This window comes from Cynocephalus volans, chromosome 10 (genome assembly GCF_027409185.1).
Source record: "Cynocephalus volans isolate mCynVol1 chromosome 10, mCynVol1.pri, whole genome shotgun sequence".
NCBI lineage: Eukaryota > Metazoa > Chordata > Mammalia > Dermoptera > Cynocephalidae > Cynocephalus > Cynocephalus volans.
Genome location: NC_084469.1, coordinates 102,619,176 through 102,638,305, shown reverse-complemented (window position 1 = coordinate 102,638,305; position 19,130 = coordinate 102,619,176). Strand labels below are relative to the sequence as shown.

The 19,130-nt window shown below is 52.0% G+C and overlaps 1 protein-coding gene across 1 annotated transcript in view; it reads left to right on the top strand.

Moving 5' to 3' along the window:
- COL5A3 (collagen type V alpha 3 chain) overlaps positions 1-11,724 on the top strand; it is a 36,766-nt gene extending 25,042 nt beyond the window's left edge. The window contains exons 48-69 of the mRNA XM_063110012.1: positions 629-736; positions 813-866; positions 1,039-1,092; positions 1,201-1,254; positions 1,384-1,437; positions 1,975-2,082; positions 2,747-2,800; positions 2,969-3,022; positions 3,322-3,375; positions 3,576-3,629; positions 3,824-3,931; positions 4,087-4,140; positions 4,603-4,656; positions 4,836-4,943; positions 5,241-5,294; positions 5,377-5,412; positions 5,877-5,930; positions 6,462-6,666; positions 6,770-6,882; positions 8,346-8,414; positions 10,440-10,679; positions 10,772-11,724. Of these exons, the coding sequence (XP_062966082.1) occupies positions 629-736; positions 813-866; positions 1,039-1,092; positions 1,201-1,254; positions 1,384-1,437; positions 1,975-2,082; positions 2,747-2,800; positions 2,969-3,022; positions 3,322-3,375; positions 3,576-3,629; positions 3,824-3,931; positions 4,087-4,140; positions 4,603-4,656; positions 4,836-4,943; positions 5,241-5,294; positions 5,377-5,412; positions 5,877-5,930; positions 6,462-6,666; positions 6,770-6,882; positions 8,346-8,414; positions 10,440-10,679; positions 10,772-10,918 (1,890 nt within the window). The 3' untranslated portion in view covers positions 10,919-11,724. The remainder of the gene's footprint in view (positions 1-628; positions 737-812; positions 867-1,038; positions 1,093-1,200; positions 1,255-1,383; positions 1,438-1,974; positions 2,083-2,746; positions 2,801-2,968; positions 3,023-3,321; positions 3,376-3,575; positions 3,630-3,823; positions 3,932-4,086; positions 4,141-4,602; positions 4,657-4,835; positions 4,944-5,240; positions 5,295-5,376; positions 5,413-5,876; positions 5,931-6,461; positions 6,667-6,769; positions 6,883-8,345; positions 8,415-10,439; positions 10,680-10,771) is intronic.
- The last annotated feature ends 7,406 nt before the right edge of the window (positions 11,725-19,130 follow it).

Genomic DNA, 19,130 nt, shown 5'->3' with positions numbered 1-19,130 from the left:
AAGTGGCAGTGTCTTCCACCCTGACTCAACCCCAACCTCAACCTTGAAGACCACCTCAGCCCCAATCTAAACTCTGCTCATGACCTTTACCTCAATCCCAACTCAAACCTTACCTTCAAATCCCCTACTAACCAAACACTAACCCAGTCTTACCCTCAACCCCAACCATGACCCAAAAGTCAACCCCAAATCTGAATTCAAATATTGAATGTGACCCTGGCCCCAATATTAAACCCTAAATTTCATCTCAACCCTATCTGAACCCTGCTCATGACCTTAACCTCAACCCCAAACCTGACTCACCATCCAACACCCGTCTTAAAACTTTGACTCAACCCTTCATTCTCAAACCCTCTTCTTTTTCTTTTTGGAGGCTGGCCAATACAGGGATCCAAACCCTTGACCTTGGTGTTGTCAGCACTGTGCTCTTACTAACTGAGCTGACCAGCCCAGCCTCCAAACTCTTTTCTTATCCCAGACCTCAATTCCAAACTCAACCCTGGCCCTCCTGAAACTTAATCCCAGTGCTGACTGTAACCCTTAACCTCAATCCTAACCCTTATCCCTGAACCTGTCTCCAACCCTTGACCCAGACCTTAACTGTGCCCTGCCCCCTTCCTCCTCCCAGGGAGCAGATGGGGCTCAGGGACGCCGGGGACCCCCAGGCCTCTTTGGGCAGAAAGGCGATGATGGAGTCAGAGGCTTTGTAGGGATGATTGGCCCCCCTGGCCTGCAGGTGGGTGTTTGAGTTTGGGGGTGGCACCTTTGGTTCCCCCCACCCTGTGCCCCAATCTTGCTTCTTTGTTCCTCAGGGGCTGCCAGGCCCTCCCGGAGAGAAGGGGGATGTCGGCGACGTAGGGTCCATGGTATGGACTCCTGGGGAAAGGTGGGAGGGGGGGACATCCATTGGGGTGATCACAGGGCACATTGTCATTTTAAGGGTCATATGGGACACCAGCATCAAAGGTGATGTCTGTGGTCACTGCATTCTTTTGGGGGACCATGAGGTCACTGGATACTATTCTGTCCCTCCCATAGGGTCCCCATGGAGCTCCAGGTCCTCGGGGTCCCCAGGGCCCCAGCGGATCAGAGGTGAGAACTCTAGGGGGGGCAGGGTGGCTCAGAGACAGGGACACCCATTTCCCAAGAAGGGGCAGTCAGGATTCCACGGTCCCACCCCTACACCTGCTGTCTCCACAGGGCCCTCCAGGGCTCCCTGGAGGAGTTGGTCAGCCAGGAGCTGTGGGCGAGAAGGTAAGAGTGGGAGGATAGGGAGATGCTCAGGGTGGGAGAGGTAAAACCCATCCCAATTGGGGGTGGTTGTTCTGTGGAGCCCCTCCTTGTATGCCAGGATGGGACCTCTGTTCCCTTTGCCTCCTGCAGGGTGAGCAAGGGGAGGCTGGAGACCCAGGACCCCCAGGATCCCCAGGCATCCCAGTGAGTGACTTGCAATGTGGCCCCTGCACCCATCTCAGGGAACCCCTGATTCCTGGACATCTCAGGCCACCTTGACCTCTGGGCAGTCCTAGGTCATCCACTGACCCAGGACCTGTGGGCATCCTTGGATATCTTGATGAAAAACCAACCTCCAGAAAGTCTCAGAGAGGGCTATGTAGAGTTCTATAGGTTGCACACTGCACAAGAGTCAGGCTGAGGGGGCAGGTGGAAGCTGAAATCTAAACCATGAGCCTTGGCTGGGAGGGGGATGAAGGGGCCCCTTTTCTAATTCGCTCAAGGGCAGCACACGTGCTTGGCTGAACTTGCACATGACCAGTGGGCACCTGGACCATCCTGACCCCCTCACTCTCATAAGTCCTAGGTCCCTATGACCTCTGACCCTTGGACAGCTTAGGCTATTCTGACCCTTGACCCAAGAAAAGTCCTAGATCACCCCAATGTCTGAATCCAAGTATGCTAACCCTTGATTCCTGGGAGTCCAAGCCACTCTGACCTCTGATCTCTGTTTCTGCAAAGGGCCCCAAGGGAGAATTTGGTGAAAAGGGAGACTCAGGCCAATCTGGGGCTCCTGGACCCCCAGGCAAAAAAGGACCCCCTGGAGAGGATGGAGCTAAAGGGAACGTGGTGAGTGCTGGGGGGAGATGGGGGATGGGATGGCATTTGAGTACATTGAATCTGTTCCCAAACTTCTAGCCAGGGTTCCCATCCTCCAGTTTATTGGTCCTATGAGCAACCCAGAATGTGGCCGAATCAATGGATCAATGAATCAATGAATCAATGAAACATAAAAGTACAGTAGTCGTACATCACTGTATGGGGAGAAAATTGATTTCACACTGAGTCCTTCTAACAGTGTTGGAAGGCTAAGGTCAAGGTTGATGCTGGGTCACAGTCTGGGTGGATGTGGGATTTGGCATCGGGGTGCAGGTGGAAACCTTTCTGCAATCACAGTGGGGTGTGGGGTGGGGCGGAAGAGCTTCAGATCTGTGGGACCTCATCACGCCTGCCTCCTGCTGTGTCCCCTCTCCAAATGTCAGTTCTCTCTCTGAGTCCCAAGCTGGGAGGCAGTTGGGTGGATGAAGCGAGAGGATGTGTGTAACATTCTCAGCTCAGTGCCTGGACCCATGAAACACTACGATGTCTGCTCTACCAGGCCCGGGATTCTGTGCTTTGTTTACCAATGTGTCCCCAGCAACCAGAACTGTTCCTGGGTACAGCTGATTTGTTTAATAAGTGAATGACTGCTCAATAATTCAGAGATGTGATTATTAATCGTTCTGTGTTCCAGGGCCCTACAGGGCTCCCCGGAGATCCAGGGCCCCCAGGAGACCCTGGAGTTTCGGTGGGTGTGACCCCCTTCCCCCGAAGCCCAGAATATTCCCTAATTCTGTCCCCATCTCCCCAACTCCACAGTCTTGGGCAAGTCACTCCCACTTTCCTCCAAGCCCCAACTCAAATCCTCATGTACCCCCTATGACCCCTCCCAACTCTGCCTCCCTCTCCCTTGCAGGGTATAGATGGTCCCCCAGGGGAGAAGGGAGACCCTGGTGATGTTGGGGGACCGGTGAGTGGGGGAACAGAAGATGTGGTGCTGCGGGAGGGGGCTGGGGCTGGTGAATGGGTGAATTGGGGGCCAGAGGAGTGGGTTGGGGAGGTGCCCAGAGTCCCTGCAGATGATCCTGCTTTGCTTCTCTGCCCCGCACCCCCCATGAATGTGACCAGCCTGAGGGAGGAGGCGGGAGGTGGCCGGTGCTGGGGTGATGTTTGGGGAAGATTGTCTTCTGGTCAAAGACGTCCTGAAACGCAGTCGTGCTCAACCAAACTTAGCTAATACTAGCGCTGGTGTTGTGACCATCCTTGCAGGGTCCACCTGGTGCTTCTGGGGAACCCGGTGCCCCTGGGCCCCCTGGCAAGAGGGTAAGTGACGGCCCCCCTCCTGGCTGCCCTGTTTCCAACCTCCTTCCATGCATCCCACAGCCCCCACTCACCCCACAGCCCTCCACAACCCCCCACTCATCCCCATAGACCCCTGTTAGCCCTACAGACCCCCACTCAAAGCCCGCAAAGCCCCCCATGCACCCCCACAGGGGCTCCTCACACTGACTCTCCCTCCCCAGGGTCCTTCGGGCAACATGGGTCGAGAAGGCAAAGAGGGAGAGAAAGGTGCCAAGGTGAGTGCCCGCCCTGCTCCAGAGAGTGGTCCCTATGGTGACCCTTGGCCAACGGTTGGGCCATCAGGAGGGAATGGGGCCTGTGACAACCACAGGTGCCCCATTCCCACCTCCTCCCTCATGGTTCTTGGTGGGGCGTCAGGAGGCAGGTACCCTCTGACTTTCTGCCCCTCTCTTGCCCCCGTCCATTTCAGGGGCAGCCAGGTCCTGATGGGCCCCCAGGGCAGACAGGCCCAGCAGGGGCTCGAGGGCCCCCTGGGCGTGCTGGGCCTGAGGGTCTTCCAGGGATCCCCGGCCCTGTGGTGAGTAGGGCGGGAGCAGAGGTGGACCCGGCCCCTCCCTGCATGCTGCCACCTCGTAACCTCATCACACCCGGGAGGAGCTGGCCCTTGGCAGTGGGGTGTCCACACTGGGGCCTGGCATGGTGCAGTCCCCCCATATTGCCTTCCATTCTCAGGGTGAACCAGGCCTCTTGGGACCCCCTGGACATATGGGCCCTCCTGGCCCCCTGGTAAGAGACTTTTTGTCCCTGAGGTCCCAATGCTGAGGACCACACTAGGCATCCAGTGACCATTGGTGTTGACGGTGCAGGCTGACCCCTCACTGACCACCCATCCGAGTGTCCACACTGGCCATCTACACTCATCATTTATTCTGAGCCCTCATCTTGATGGTCTACACTGACCATCCACACTGACCCTCCATCCTGATGGTCTACACTGACCACACTACCTTCTATCTTGATGGTCTACACTGACCACCCAACTGATCTTGGCCACTGACCATTCACCCTGGCGACCTCCCAACCAGCTCCTCAATCTGCCTCCTGTCTCCTGACTGCCCCCACGACCACATCTCTGGTAATTCCCATTTGAAATGTGGGTGATTTCCTGTCTGGTCATCCCCAATCACCCACATGGAGCTTGAGATCTCACATGTGAGAGTCACCGACTGACCCTTGCTCTCCTGCCAGGGACCTTCCGGCCTTCCAGGGCTGAAAGGAGATGCTGGCCTCAAGGGAGAAAAGGTACAGAGACCTCATTCCATTACGCTTCTCCCCACCAGCTTCCACCTTTACCTCCCTCCCTGGCCAGAGGGAGGCCGAGAGATTGGGGTGTCCTCTGCTCCCAAACCTATTACCCCAAGGCTCTAAGAGAAAAATCTCTCAGCACCCCCACACCACTTCCCAACTCTTTTGTCCTCCAGGGCCACATCGGATTAATTGGGCTCATCGGCCCCCCTGGGGAGGCTGGAGAGAAAGGGGATCAGGGGTTGCCAGGCGTGCAGGGGCCCCCTGGCCCCAAGGGAGACCCTGTGAGTGTGTTTCCTGCTCCGGGTGGGAAGAATGTGTTCAAAGGAGGGTGCAGCTTGGGGGGGTCACAGATAATGGGGCCTATTTGGAGACAGCGGGTGTGGAGTCTGGGAAGTCTGGGTCTGGAATGCTGGGGGTTATGTCTGGGGAAAATGGGGGCTGTATCTGGGGACTTGGCAGGTTGGAGGCTGTGTCTGGGGTTTGGGGTCTTCCTTGGAGAGAATTGGAGGCTTGGTGGGAGATGTGTCTGGGCAACAGAGCTGTACCCCACCAATACTGAACCTATGTCCCTCCTCCAGGGTCCTCCTGGTCCCATGGGCTCTCTGGGCCCCCCTGGGCCCTCAGGTGTGGTGGTGAGTATGGCGGGGTTTGTGGGATGGAAACACCATGGTGGGCCAGGCCAGGACCCCAACTCTCCCTGTCTCTACCCCACAGGGCCCTCTGGGACAGAAGGGCTCAAAGGGGTCCCCGGTGAGTACACGCTGCTCCCTTGGGCTTCCACATGCCAGGTCCCGACCCCCATCCCCACTTCTCCAGAACTCTCAATGTCTCTGTATTCACTCATTTATTTCTTGATTCAACCATGCACTCAACAAATATTTATTCACTGCCCACCATTGTATTTCATCAAATCTAAGATGCCATCAGTTGTAAGGTGCACCATTATTTTATAAACTGCTATGAGAGAAAACAGTTCTGCCAAGTAAACGATGACTTGTCAAAGATGCTAAGATGCTGATTTCAGAGATGTTAAAACATGGAAGAAATGTGTGTCTTATGCTTAGTTCTGAACATTGCCGTGTGTGTGTGCGTGTGCGTGTGTGTGTGTGCGTGCACGCGTGTGCACGTGTGCATGTGCGTGTGCGTGTGTGTGTGTGTTGGCGGGAAGGAGTCTCCATAGACAGAATTCACCCCCAAATGACTTTTCCCTACAGGGATCACTTGGTCCCCGTGGAGACACTGGACCTGCAGGCCCCCCTGGTCCCCCCGTGAGTTCTCAGGGGGGGCTGGGGAGCTGGGCACCAGGACCTGGGGGAAGAGCAGGGAGTATGTCTGGGGTGTCCCCGCTGGGTCCCCCAGTGCCCAGCACTGGACCAGGCACACCTCAGCTGTTCAGGGGGTGCAGATGGGGATGGCCATTCCTTGAAAGCCCAAGGAGGGTCTGGGCTTGGGGGGGGGGGCTGGCGGGGATTAGGAGGGACATCTACGGGGTCTCTGACCTAGGCCTTGTCTCCTTTGGCTCTGTCTCCCCCATTTCATCTGTTTCTCTCCTCTCCTGCTCCCTCTGTCTCTGTCTCTCTGCTTTCCTTGTCTGACCTCATGGTTCTGTCTCTTCCACCCTCTTCCCGCTTCTGTCTCTCCCCATCTGAGTCTTTCTGTTTCTCCTCTTCTGGTGTGTCTCTCTCTGTCTGCCTGTCTCCCGTTCCCTGTCGCTGGTCTGTCTCTCTCCCTCCTTCCACGTCTCTTCTTCATCTCTGCTCCACTCCCCCATCCCATCTCACCTCCACCCCCACGCCCAGGGTCCCTCTGCAGAGCTGCACGGGCTGCGCCGCCGGCGCTCGGTCCGGGGCCCTGGGGCCCTGGAGGACGGCCTGGAGGAGGTGCTGGCCACGCTCACGTCGCTGAGCTTCGAGCTGGAGCAGCTGCAGCGCCCCCCGGGCACAGCCGAGCGTCCGGGCCTCGTGTGCCACGAGCTGCACCGCAACCACCCGCACCTGCCCGATGGTGAGGTCCGGGCGGACTTGGGGGGGTCGGGTTGGGCGGTGGGGAGGACGCGTTGGGTATGGTCCCCCCGGTGACTCACCCACCCCGCCTGGCTCTGCGGCAGGGGACTACTGGATTGATCCCAACCAGGGCTGCGCTCGGGACGCACTCAAGGTTTTCTGCAACTTCACGGCGGGAGGAGAGACCTGCCTGTACCCCGACAAGAAGTTCGAGACCGTGAGTGCTCAAAACCATCTCATCCCTTCCCCAGGAAGGCCTGTCCCCTGCTCCCCACCCTTCAACCCCCGATCTCTGCCCACACACCAGGTCTTGTCTGGGACCTTATCTTTTCTTCAACCAACATTTATCAAGCCTACTGTATGCCAAGTGCTGTCTGAAGCACTGGAACTACAGCAGAGGATCAAAAAGAAAAAAAAACCTCTGCTCTTATGGAGCTCACCCTCTGTGGGGTAAACAGACAAGAAAAACTCCTAAAGAAATCGGTAATGGTGGTGAACCTTTCCATAGTGCTTAGGTATGCCAGGCCTGTCCCGATGACACTGCTGCTTGATTGATTGAGTCCCAACCACCCAATTATTTCAGTTCTACCAGCACCCCCCAGAGGGGGAAACTGAGGCACGGAACAGGGATGAGTTTTTCCAAGGCAGTCTGGCTTCAGAGTCCCAGCCCTTAACCACTGAGCAACACTGCCAGGGGCTCACTGTCCTCCAGGCTGTGGGCTGGGAGGTGAGACCACCAGTGCCCCAGAAGTCCCAGGTTTCTCCATTTATCAGGAAGCTCTGAGCCCAACAGCCTCCCCGTACCAGATGCCAGGCTTAGCAGTGGAGGGCCATGGGTGAGTGGCACTGACTCTGAACCCTGGACCACCTGGGTTGGAATTCAAATAGGTCACCTCAGTTTTTCCATCTGTAAAATGGAACATGAGAAATTATCTTCCTCATAGGGTGGTTGTACAAGTGAGGTACTGGTGCAAATGGCAGGAAATGTTTACAAAAACCTGAATACACGGGGTGCCGTGTTAATACCTCTAGCTGCAGGTAAAGCACTTAGCAGGCACCAGGCCTGCATAATATTTAGTTATTTTTGACTGGCCAGACACCTGGTTTAGAGGGAGCTCAGGCACCCAGTGGGTGGGGATTTAGATGAGCCCAGACCCCCCACTGATGGAGTGCAGGGCTTGATCCCCCATTCACCAGCCCACCTGCCATTGGCCTAAAGAGAGGCTGGGGAGGGGAGTGAGGGGCTTTCTTGGTTTGGGTTTCCCAGACACAGACCCTGAGACAAAGATCCGAAAGCCAGCGTTTATCTAGGAGGTGATCACAGGAAGCACCAGGAGGAGAGAGGGAAAGAGAGAGGGGAAGCGAGAGGGGCCAGGGAAGGCAGCCCATAAAGGTACCACTGGGGACCCAGAGCTCAGTCCCACTGGGGAACTCTGGAAGACAGGGTAGCACAGGAACTTGAGACTTTTCCTACTTGGGAGGTGAGGGAGCTGGGTGTTTATCCACCGACTCCCATCAGGCAGGAATCCCCCTGCCCCTCTGTGCACTGGCAGAGCCCACTCTCCTGGCCAGAGAATAGCCTAAGATACAGCAGCCTTCAGTGTGAGCAAGTGAAAGCAGAGGGGATACGGGTGGGCACCAAGGACGTCTGCTGCAGTGACCCATCCCTCCCTCCCCCAGGTGAAACTGGCCTCCTGGTCCAAGGAAAAGCCTGGGAACTGGTATAGCACATTCCGTCGAGGGAGGAAGGTGAGTCGCCAGAGGCCGAGGTGGGGGGTGGTATGAAAATGGTGGGAACCAGCACGGGGAGTCGGAGGAGGGGTTGTGAGGGGCGAGGTGAACTGGACAGACTGTCCTCTGCTTTCGTAGTGATCACAGGCTGGAGGCGGGCAGGGGGCAGCATCCGATGTGTAACAGGAAATTTACTGCCATACTGAGTAATGGTGCTCAGATGGGGAAGTGCAGGAGATGGTGGGAATCCAGAAGCAGTGCTGAAAGGACTTGAAGGCTTCCTGGTAAAAGTCACAGCTCATCTGAAGCCTAAAGAATGAGTTGGGTTCACAAGTTTGGGAGGACAAGGAAAAGTGTTCCAGGCAGAGAGGGAACAGCATATGCAAAAGCTCTGAGTCGAGAGAAGGTCTGGTGAATTTGAAGAAGAAAAAGCCATTGATTGCTCTGCTTTGGAGAATGTGAGAGGGAATATGGTAGGAGAAGAGGCTGGGGAGGTGGGTGAGGGAGACGCCAAGAAAGATCTATGGGCAGTAGGGAGCCATGGAATGTGTTTAAGTGAGAGAGAGAGACCCAGATCAAATCTCTGTGTTAGCAAAATGCCTCTGAAACATGTAGGGTGTGGACTGTGGGCCAGGAGACCCAGGAGTAGACTGGTGCATTGGTCCAGGAGAGTGAGGGGGTCTCTGTACTGGAGCTGGTGCTACGGAGATGAGAGGGGGCATGGCTTGGAGCAATATCTAAGAGTTGCAAGTTCCTAGGACCTGGTAATTGATTAGATGGAGGGGCGGGAGGAGATCGGGAAGATGTCCAGGTTCCTGGCTTGAGGCACCAGTGTCTGGTGAGACTTCTCTGAGATATGTCAATGAGAGGAAGAGCAGGTTCGAGGGGGCTCAGTTTGAGATTTATTTTTATAACCTGTATGTATGTGCTAAGCACTGGAACATAGCAAATAAAACAGTTCCTGATTTCACGAAGCTGAACTTCTAGTGGGAGAGGCAGACAACCACCAAGGAAACAAAGAAAGCTGTAATATGATGTGAAGGTGTCTCTTGGCTTGGTTTCCCACAAAACAGACACAAAAAGAAGAATTTAATTGCAAGCAGTTTATCTGGGAGGGGATTCCAGAAAACATCAGCTGGGGAATATGGAAACGATTCAGAGAAGAGAAGGAAGCCAAAAAAGATGTGTTTCCAAGCCAGTTATATTTTAAGAATATATCTTATTTAACTCAATATATCAAAACTATTGTCATATCAACATAAAGAATTATTAAGATATTTTATATTTTCCATACTAGCTCTTCATAATCTGGTGCATATTTTACATTTACAGCACATCACACTTTGGACGCTAAATTTTATTGAGAATAACTAATCTAGGTTTAGATTTCATAAAACCGTTGAAAAAGTAGATTCACATACCCAAGTTGTTCCAAACATAAGCTTTCTGATAACTGGATTGAGTTTCAGTTCGTAGTTATGAATTAAATAAAATAAAAAAATTTCCTCTGGTGTATAGCATTGGCCACATTTCACGTGCTCAGTAGCCATGTGGCTGCCATATTGGACATGTGGCTGCCATATTGGACATGTGGCTGCCATATTGGACATATTGGACATGTGGCTGCCATATTGGACATGTGGCTGCTATATTGGACAGAGTGGATACAGGGTACTTGGGAGACAGTTGGCCCTATAGGTCAGGGGCTCACAAGAGCGATTTGGGGTAGAGGTAGAGCTGTGAGTTGTGGATAGAGATAAGGGCATTAAAGCCCTGGATTTGGTGGATGAAATAACCAAGATTTGGGTGGTCAAATGGGCTGGGCATGGGGATCTACTGGAAGAAGAGGAGGCAGAAGGGATGTGAATGATAACTCTTAGGATTCTGCCTTGGAATGCTAGGTGGCTGGTGGGGCTGCCCCAGAGATGGGGACACGGAGAGGCTGGCAGGTCAGCCAGTGCACAGAGATCCTGGGAGGTGGGTTTCTTAGAAAGAGTAGGGGCTAATGCAGCACCCTCACCCCTGGACGTGTCCCACCCCCAGTTTTCCTACGTGGACGCCGATGGCTCCCCAGTGAACGTGGTACAGCTGACCTTCCTGAAATTGCTGAGCGCCACGGCCCACCAGAGCTTCACCTACTCCTGCCAGAACTCGGCCGCCTGGCTGGATGAAGCTGCGGGTGACTACGGCCACTCCCTCCGCTTCCTTGGGGCCAACGGGGAGGAGCTGTCCTTCAACCAGACAGCAGCAGCCACCATCAGTGTCCCCTATGATGGCTGTCGGGTAAGGCGGTGGGGCAGGGGCTGGCCAGAGTGGGGAGGTGAGGCCTCAGCTTCCCTCCCCCTAACTCACCATCCATGTCTTCTCGTGGTCAGCTCCGGAAGGGACAGGCGAAGACCGTCTTGGAGTTCAGTTCTTCCCAAGTGGGCTTTCTGCCCCTGTGGGACGTGGCTGCCACTGACTTTGGCCAGACGAACCAGAAGTTTGGGTTTGAATTGGGCCCTGTCTGCTTTAGCAGCTGAAGTCTCTGGGGTGGGAGGGACAGTGGGGACAGTGAGGGAGCCCTAGATGGGGCACATTTGGTGCTGAGGCTTTGAAGCCACCATATTTATCATCTCTTGTGACTCTGGAACCAGGTGATGTGACTCTGCTCATCACGGTCAAACAATATTCCCTCTCCCTTCCAGGGGGCCTGGAGACTGGACTTCCCTGGCCCAAGGGTCCAGCCTCTGCCCACCCCACCCCACCCCACCCCAGGTGGCAAAACTGTAGTCTGGCTCTTTCTCCCCTCCATCCCTCCCCAGCCCTCAATTCCCCTCCCCTAAACCCCTGTGCAATGAGCTTCTAACTCAAAGCAGATGAACGCCCCCCACACCTGCCTCCCTAGCCCACCATCAGCACCCTCACACCCTTTGGTGCTACCCTTCCCCATAGTTAAGCACTGGATGTCTCCTGATCCCAAGCTGGGAACCCTTCACTCATTCCTATTCCCAGGTGGGTTCACGGTGAAGGGACTGAAGTCAGACTCCAGAGGGAAGAGGGACTTCCCTTGACTGAGCTGTGTGTTTCTTCTGCTGCCTCAGCCCAGCTCTGCATAATTCCCTCCCCCCATCCCCCATTTCCCTAAACTCACCTTGCCATGCCAGGTGGCTTGGGGACCAAGATAGTGGGGGTGAATCAGGATCCTAATGGTGCTGCCCTATTTATACCTGGGTCTGTATTAAAAGGGAAAATCCCCTCTGTTGTATATTTAATCTGCTTCCTCCTTAGGGAAGGCTGGGATATGATGAGAAAGATTCCAGCACAACCCCCTCCCCCCCCCAGGCCATAGGGCATAATTGCCATCTCAAGTCTGAGAATAAATCAATGAACTGTGTTCCTATCTCTGTCTTTCATCTGATGCTGGCCATCTCTCTCAGGGTCTGGCATTTGTCTCGCCTGAGAGACCTGCCACCACCTGTCTTAGTTAATTAATTGTGTCTTTGGGAATCTAATATAATGGAGGCCGTGGGCCTGTTTATTAACCCAAGCTACTAGAGGAAAAGTTGAAAATAGCCAGCTCTTCGTGTTGGGTTTGCTTAGTCCTGGAATATCTGACTGGGCTGAGTGGATGGATCCTGAGATGATGTGGGTCATGGTTATGGTTCGAGGTGAAATGACAAGAGGTCGAAGGTTTGGCTGGCAAGTCATGGGGTGAGTTGGGGGTGGAGATAATTGAGTTAGTAGTTGAGGATTGGAGTGAGTTGGAGGTTGGGGATCAAGGGTAGGGTGAGTTAGGTGGAAAATGAGTTGAAGATAAGCTGGATATTGGCTGGGGTGGGTTGAGTGGGTTTGAGTGGTTGTGGATTAATGATGGGATCAGTTGAGTTGGAGGTTGAGTGATGGGAGGGTTGCGTTAAGAGTTTGGAATTGGCTGTTGAGTTGAATTACATTAGGGTTGATTTGATAAGTGGCATGAGCTGAGTACGGGTAAGTGGGGGTTGCTGTGGATAGGGGGGTGAAGATTGGCAGTTTGGTGAGTCAATGTGGGGTCAGTTAAGATGAGAGATGGGTTTGAGGTGACTTGAAATGGGGATTAGATGTTGAGTTGAGGTTTTCTCTAATAGATTTATTGAAATATAACTCATACACCATATAATTCATCTATATAAAGTGTATAATTAAATGGTTTTTGGTATATTCAAAGACTTGTATAACCATGACCACAATCATTTTTTGAATATTTTCATCACCCCCCCAAAGAAATCTCATATCCATTAGCAGTTACTCCTCATTTCTTCCCAACTTCCCAGCTGTAGGCAACCACTAATCTACTTTCTGTCCCTTTGGCTTTGCCTATTCTGGACATTTTATATAAATGGAATCATACAATATGTGCCCCTTTGTTTCTGGCTTCTTTCACTCAGCATAATGGTTTCCAGGTTCGTGTTGTAGCATGAAATAGTGCCTCATTCCTTTTTTATTGATGAATAATATTCCATTGTATGGAAATACCAAATTTTGCTTATTCATTCATCAGGTGATGGACATTGTTGGGTTGAGTTTAGTTAGGAGTTATGGAGGACTGGCATGAGCTGAGTTGAGTCAGCTGGGATTGGGTGGGTAGAGATTGTGGGTTGGAATGAATTTCCTCCAAAAATACAAGGCTTGCTTACCCTGCTACTCCTGCCACTGGATCCCCTAAGGCCACCTGAATACTTGTCCTGGATTCCCTCGTTCATTCAATCAATGTTGCTAAGAGTCCTGACCCTATGAAGAGTGTTGGTACCCAGAGGTTAATTAGCTAGTTCATTCATGCATTCACTCAGTTCTCCTGAGTGTTTACTCAGTGCCAGGCACTGTTTCTAGATACTGGGGAAAGAAGAAAGATTTCACTGTCTGCCCTCAGGATCTTACTCCTGAGGGGAACAAATAATACATGATTAAATAGCTATATGATGTGATTTCAGGTAGTAGTAATTGTTGGGAGGGAAAATTAAGCAAGTTACATAAAAAGTGATGGAGTGGGGTGTTATTTGAAATAGGGTTGTCAGAGGAGGCTTCACTGAGGAAGTAACATTTGGGTAGAGACCTGAAGGATGGGAGGGATGAGCCACTAGAGTCTTGAGAAAATATCCCACGTATAGTGAAGAGCCCAGACACCTCATATACCAATGAGGGTGCTTGAGGGGCTGATGTTTCTCTTGGTCTCTTCTGATCTGTTGCTTTTGTTGGTTTCTTCACCCTCTGATTTCTTCTGTTAACCCAAATGTAGACCTGGCTCTACTTTCCTTTTAACTCCTCTCCCAAACATCCTAAACTCAAAAGTGCATGTGGCAGCACCAATGCTGTATATTCTTTTCCTCTTCCTGGGTACATATGACTGAGAACACATTTACTGGCTTCCCTTGCAGCTAGGTTTGGGTCATGTGACCTGGTCTTGGTTAGTGGGATATGAGTGGCCATAAACCCTGCTGCATGAGATCCTCTCGGCTCTTCTCTCCCCTTTCATGGTGACCTTGCAGGTCATGTACATAAGATGGGAGTGTTATATGTGGAACTCAGAAGGTGCCTGGTTCCCTGAGTCATTGCCTGGAGGAGACCCCCATCAGAAAGTGATATGACCAAGAAATAACTTAATTATTTTAAGCCCATGAGATTTTTAGGGTTGCTTGTTACAGCAGCTATCACTAATTATCCTGACTAATACAGTGAGTGAATCCAACTTTTACTGAAGATTAGCATGGAAGCACATGTGTGAGCCAGGAGGTCTCACTGCAAGAAAATGAATAAATGAAAATTTAATACTGAATATCTTTGTCCTCAAAAGTTACTGCCACTGGAGGAATTTGTCACTAGAGGTGTGCCCTGCCCAAGTCTGGATTTTTGCCATTCTGCTGCCCCCTCCCTCCTTCCCCTCTGCTATGGTCTGGATGTTTGTCCCCTCCAAAGCTCATGTGGAAGCTTGATCCCCAATGTGGCAGTATTGAGAGGTGGGGCCTTTGGGAGGTGATTGGATTGTGAGAGCTATGCTCCCATGAATGGGTTCATCCATTCACGGATTAATGGATTAATGGGTTAATGGATGAGTGGATTATCATGGGAGGGGCATTCATGGCTTTACAAGGAGAAGAAGCGGGCACATTAACACATGCTCTTGCCCTGTCACCATGTGATGCTCTGCACCACCTCAAGAATCTGCAGAGAGTCCCCACCAAGGAGAAGGCCCTCACCTGATGCACCCCTTGACCTTGGACTTCCCAGACTCCAAAACTGTAAGAAATAAATTTCATTTCTTTATAAATTACCCAGTTTCAGGTATATGGTTTTTTTTAAGCAACGGAAAATGGGTTAATACACCCTCCCTGACATCTCTCCTTGTCTACATTCTTCACTGCCTTCTCAGGCTGTCTACACAGCTGTCTCAATAAAGATCAAATTGATCTCATTTTTGTATGATGAACCATGCACTCAACCCTACATTTTGCCCTCTCCTTACAGACATATCTTTATGCCCACATGACCCATGATTAGTTCAACTAACACTATCAATAATTGTCGTAATTGCCATTTATTGAGTGTCTACATGCTACACACTGTTCATCACATGTTTTACCTGGATTCATTCATTTATTCCTCAAGAAAACTTTTGAGGGAAGTTCTGCGATTAGCCCTATTCTGCAGATAAGAGAAGTGAGGAACAGAGAGGTGGAGGAACCTGCCCAGAGTCTACAGCTAGAAAGTGATGAAGCCCACTAACACATTTGGCTAGACACAAAGCTATCCTTTCCCTTAGGGGAATTTGTGCTGTGGTTGTTAAAAATTACATCACTGGGCTCAGCACTTTGCATATACTTTCTTTCTTGATGATCATAGCCCACTTTGGGCAGCATCTCCCGTTCCCATTTTACAGGTGAGGCAGGGAGGAAACTGAGACTCAGAGAGGGCTAGTGACTACCTGCAATACACAACCCCGGGTTTGAATGCAGGTCCACCTGTCTCAGTTTTGCAGCTACAATTCCATCCTGGTGCGGGCATTTTGGATGGGAGGGACAATTAATGTATAGTTTAATGAGGACTTTTAATTAGCCGAAGGCTCGTTAATGAATGAATCAGAAACTCAACCCTGTAAATTAAAGGTTAATTGACAAAGGTGTAAGAAGGGAATTCTGGGCCTCCACGAGCTCTCTGTGTTTATTCACTGCACCCAGGCGGCTGCTGGGAACCCCCCCAGCTGATTTGCATATTCAGCAGCCATAATTAATCACACTGCTTGTACTTCCTGGGCAATTACTGACAGCCAGTGTTCTGAGCTGGGGGTAGGGCGGCCAATGGGAGGGCTGCCTGTGGCTTTATACCGAGATGGTTGGAGGGGTTGGGCTTAGTAGGGGATTTTTACACATATGCACTCACAACATCGATGGAGATACTCACACACAATTACATCCATGGACTAAGGGCCCACGGAATCAGATCCGCATCTTGTTACGTCCTGCCACAGCTGCAGGTCACGTCCCAGACCCACAATGTACACCATCGGCCAGATTCAGACACCCTGGCACGAATAGCATGGCACACACACAGTCTCACACACCCAGTTGTGCCTGCACACACACCCAGAATCCCGTTCATACACACACAATCATGTTCACAAATGCACACTCGGATATGCAGTCACACTTGGACAGAGACCCCCACTGTCACACTCAGAACTGCGTCCTGGGGCCTGGCACATGCTAGGCATGCATGCACGAAGATAGACAGAGCCCCACAAAGACAGACATGCCACCAACACATCAAGATACATACATATGTCCAGTTAAACTTGCTCATGGATGTATCAGAGGTCCTGTCTCCCCACACCATTCATTCACTCAACAAATATTTATTGGGCTGGCAGGTTAGCTCAGTTGGTTAGAACACAGCTTTGTAACACCGGGGTCATGGATTCAAATCCCCTTAACAGGTGGCCACCAATAACAAATATTTATTGGGCACCTTCTATGCTCCAGGCACTGTTGTAGGTTCTGAGGATACAGACATGAACAAAACAGAGATCCCTGCTGTGGTGGAATTAACACTTTTGTGCGGTTGAAAGACTGTAAGCAAATACATATATAATATATCAGCTGGTGCTATAAAAAAATAAAGCAGGGAAGAGGGGCGGATTTGATCTTTGAGACAGGGTGGTCAGGGAAGGCTTCCTGGAGGAGGCATCCAGAAGCAGAGGCTAATACATAGAAGGGGGGGAGCCATGTGGATGTCCCACAGTCATGGCAGAGGCACTGGCAAAGCCAGATTCATGAGCAGGCACATGCCTGGCAGACCCACAACAACCCGCACCTGGTCATGCAAAAAGGCACCATCCCCCGACAAAGGCAGACAAGTGGCCTTGTGTCCAGTGCCCCAGACACCAGAGACTTCCTTTTGAGAGGATGGGCCTGAGCCCTAAAGGTGACAGTAGAGATGCTGCGGAGTCAGGAGAGGTGGGGCAGAGGGAAGAACAGATCAAGCCCGAGAGGCACCCCTCCCCCCTTGGTATATTTCTTGTTTTATTTTTAATCATGGTAAAAAACACATAAACTAACCGGTACAATATGGAACACATTCTTTTACAACTTTCTTTGTTAGCTCGACTGGAGTTTCTTACATCTTCTCCGTGTGGATACAAGCATTTCTAACCCTGTCTTTTGAACTGCAGCAGGTGGCCTTACTGGTGCAGTTGTGCATTTATTCTCCTACTCATGAACTTTTCGATGTTTCCCATTGTGTTTCTGTTTAAACATCCTGGTGTATGTCTTTTGTGCATGCAGATAAGTGTCTCCAGGGTGTATGAATTGCTGAGAATGGAAATTCTGGGTTACGGGGGAAGCACATCTTTGGCTGTCCTGGGTGTGGACTTTGTGCTTGTCACCCAAACTCCACTATGTTCCTACTCTCCACTCTCCCAAGGCTCCCTGTTGGCCCCAAGATCAAGTCCTTCTGTCTGGTGACTCTGGCCTCACCTGTCACCATTTCTCACCAGGTGACCTAGCCCCTACGCCTGCAGACCTCAGGGTCTTCTCTCTGCCCAGCTTGCCCTGCCAGCTCCTACTCATCCTTCAGGTTTCAGCTCGAGTGTCATTCCCTGATACCGACCACCCCAGGCTAGATCAGGGCCCCCCAAACATGCTCAGAGAACCCTCCCTACTTGGGCATGCACTAAGTTCTTTGAGAATGGGGGCTGCCTTGTTCGAAGCCTCAAATCCAGTGCAGGCTGGACCTGGAGTGAGCGCTCAGTCTCTACCTGTGGATCAAATGGAGGGATCCTTGCATCTACCTCAGGGTGGGGATGGGGGCTGCATGGAGACCTGGGCTCAAATCCCAGCTCTACCACCTCCTAGCTGTGTGACTTCAGGCAAGTAGCTTAACCTTTCTGAGCTCCACTTTTTTCTCCTAGAGAACTCTTCCCAGGGCTATTGTGTGTGGGGGGGGGGCGAGGGTCAAAACTTGCCCCAGCTGGGCCTGGCTTGGGGTAGACCACTCTGTGGTAGGAGCTGCTATGGTTTTGAGCCAAGTTCCGGCCGCATAACCTCAGATCGGGGCTTCACTTCTTCCTGCTTTGGCAGGACTGGGAAGCGTTACTGGTTCTCCTTGTCCCGCCAGCTCATCCCTCAATTCCCAGGCCCCTCATGGAAACCACATGTGCTGGACACCTGCCCACCACCCTCTTTCCCTCCTCCTGCTCCCCCAGAGAGGCCCCCTGAGTCATTCCGTCTACCTCATCCCCTTCTCGAAGCCTCGTTCCCACGCTGCCCTGGCCTAGGCTTCGAGTGTCAGAGGGCGTCTGTGCCGTGCCTCCCTGCGGGTCTGTTTTTGTGTGAACCCTCTGCCTGCACTCTGTGTTGTAGGTGTGACCATGTGTCTGGATTGTGGGTTTGTGTGTTTCATACAAACTGTGTGCCTCTATTGTGTATCTGTGCAAGAGTGTGTTTGTGTGTGCACTGTCTGCCTGTTTTGCGTGACTATGTTGCGGGTTCGTGGGTGTGTTCGTGTATTAACTATGTGTCTTATGAATCTCTCTGTGTGTCAATTGTGTGCTTGTGTTGTGTAAGTTTTTGCGTGACTATATTGCGGGTACATGGCGTGTTGATGTGTGAACAACATGTCTGCACTGGGGATCTGTGTGTGAGCTGTCTTAATTGTGGGTTTTGTGTATTTTTTGCATAAACAGTGCCCTGGGTCCTGGATCTGTGTGTGCTGAGGCAGCCGTATTGGTGAGTGCCTGTTCTTGGGCGACTGACTGATTTGCCTCTGACTGTTCTTCCATGATCTGATGCTGGGTGTATGTTTCCATGGGCTGTTTTGCCCGGGCCGTGTATCTGGGTGTGTTGTCCCTGGCTGACTGTGTGCTTGTGCTGTATGTTTGTGTGTCAGTTTGCTTGAGGTAACCAGGGGCCAAATTCCCATTCCCACAACTGTGGCGTTCTGTATGTATGTGCGTGTGTAACATGCCTGGAGGGAAGGGAGCCCCAAGGGTGCCAGCAGTGGAGAATGACAAATGCCAATGGAACAGAAGGAACAGTTTTGGGGGACCCCTGAGGGTTGAACCCAAGTCTCCCTCAGGTGCCTCTTCCAGGACAGGGAAGAGAGTCTGTGCTTCTTTCTGTGTGAGCACTTGGAGGGGTGGGATTGGGAGGCCTGGACCTGGTGGGCACCCAGCATAATCACTGTGGAGGTGCAGGGGGCTGGGAGGGGTAGATATGATGCTCAGCT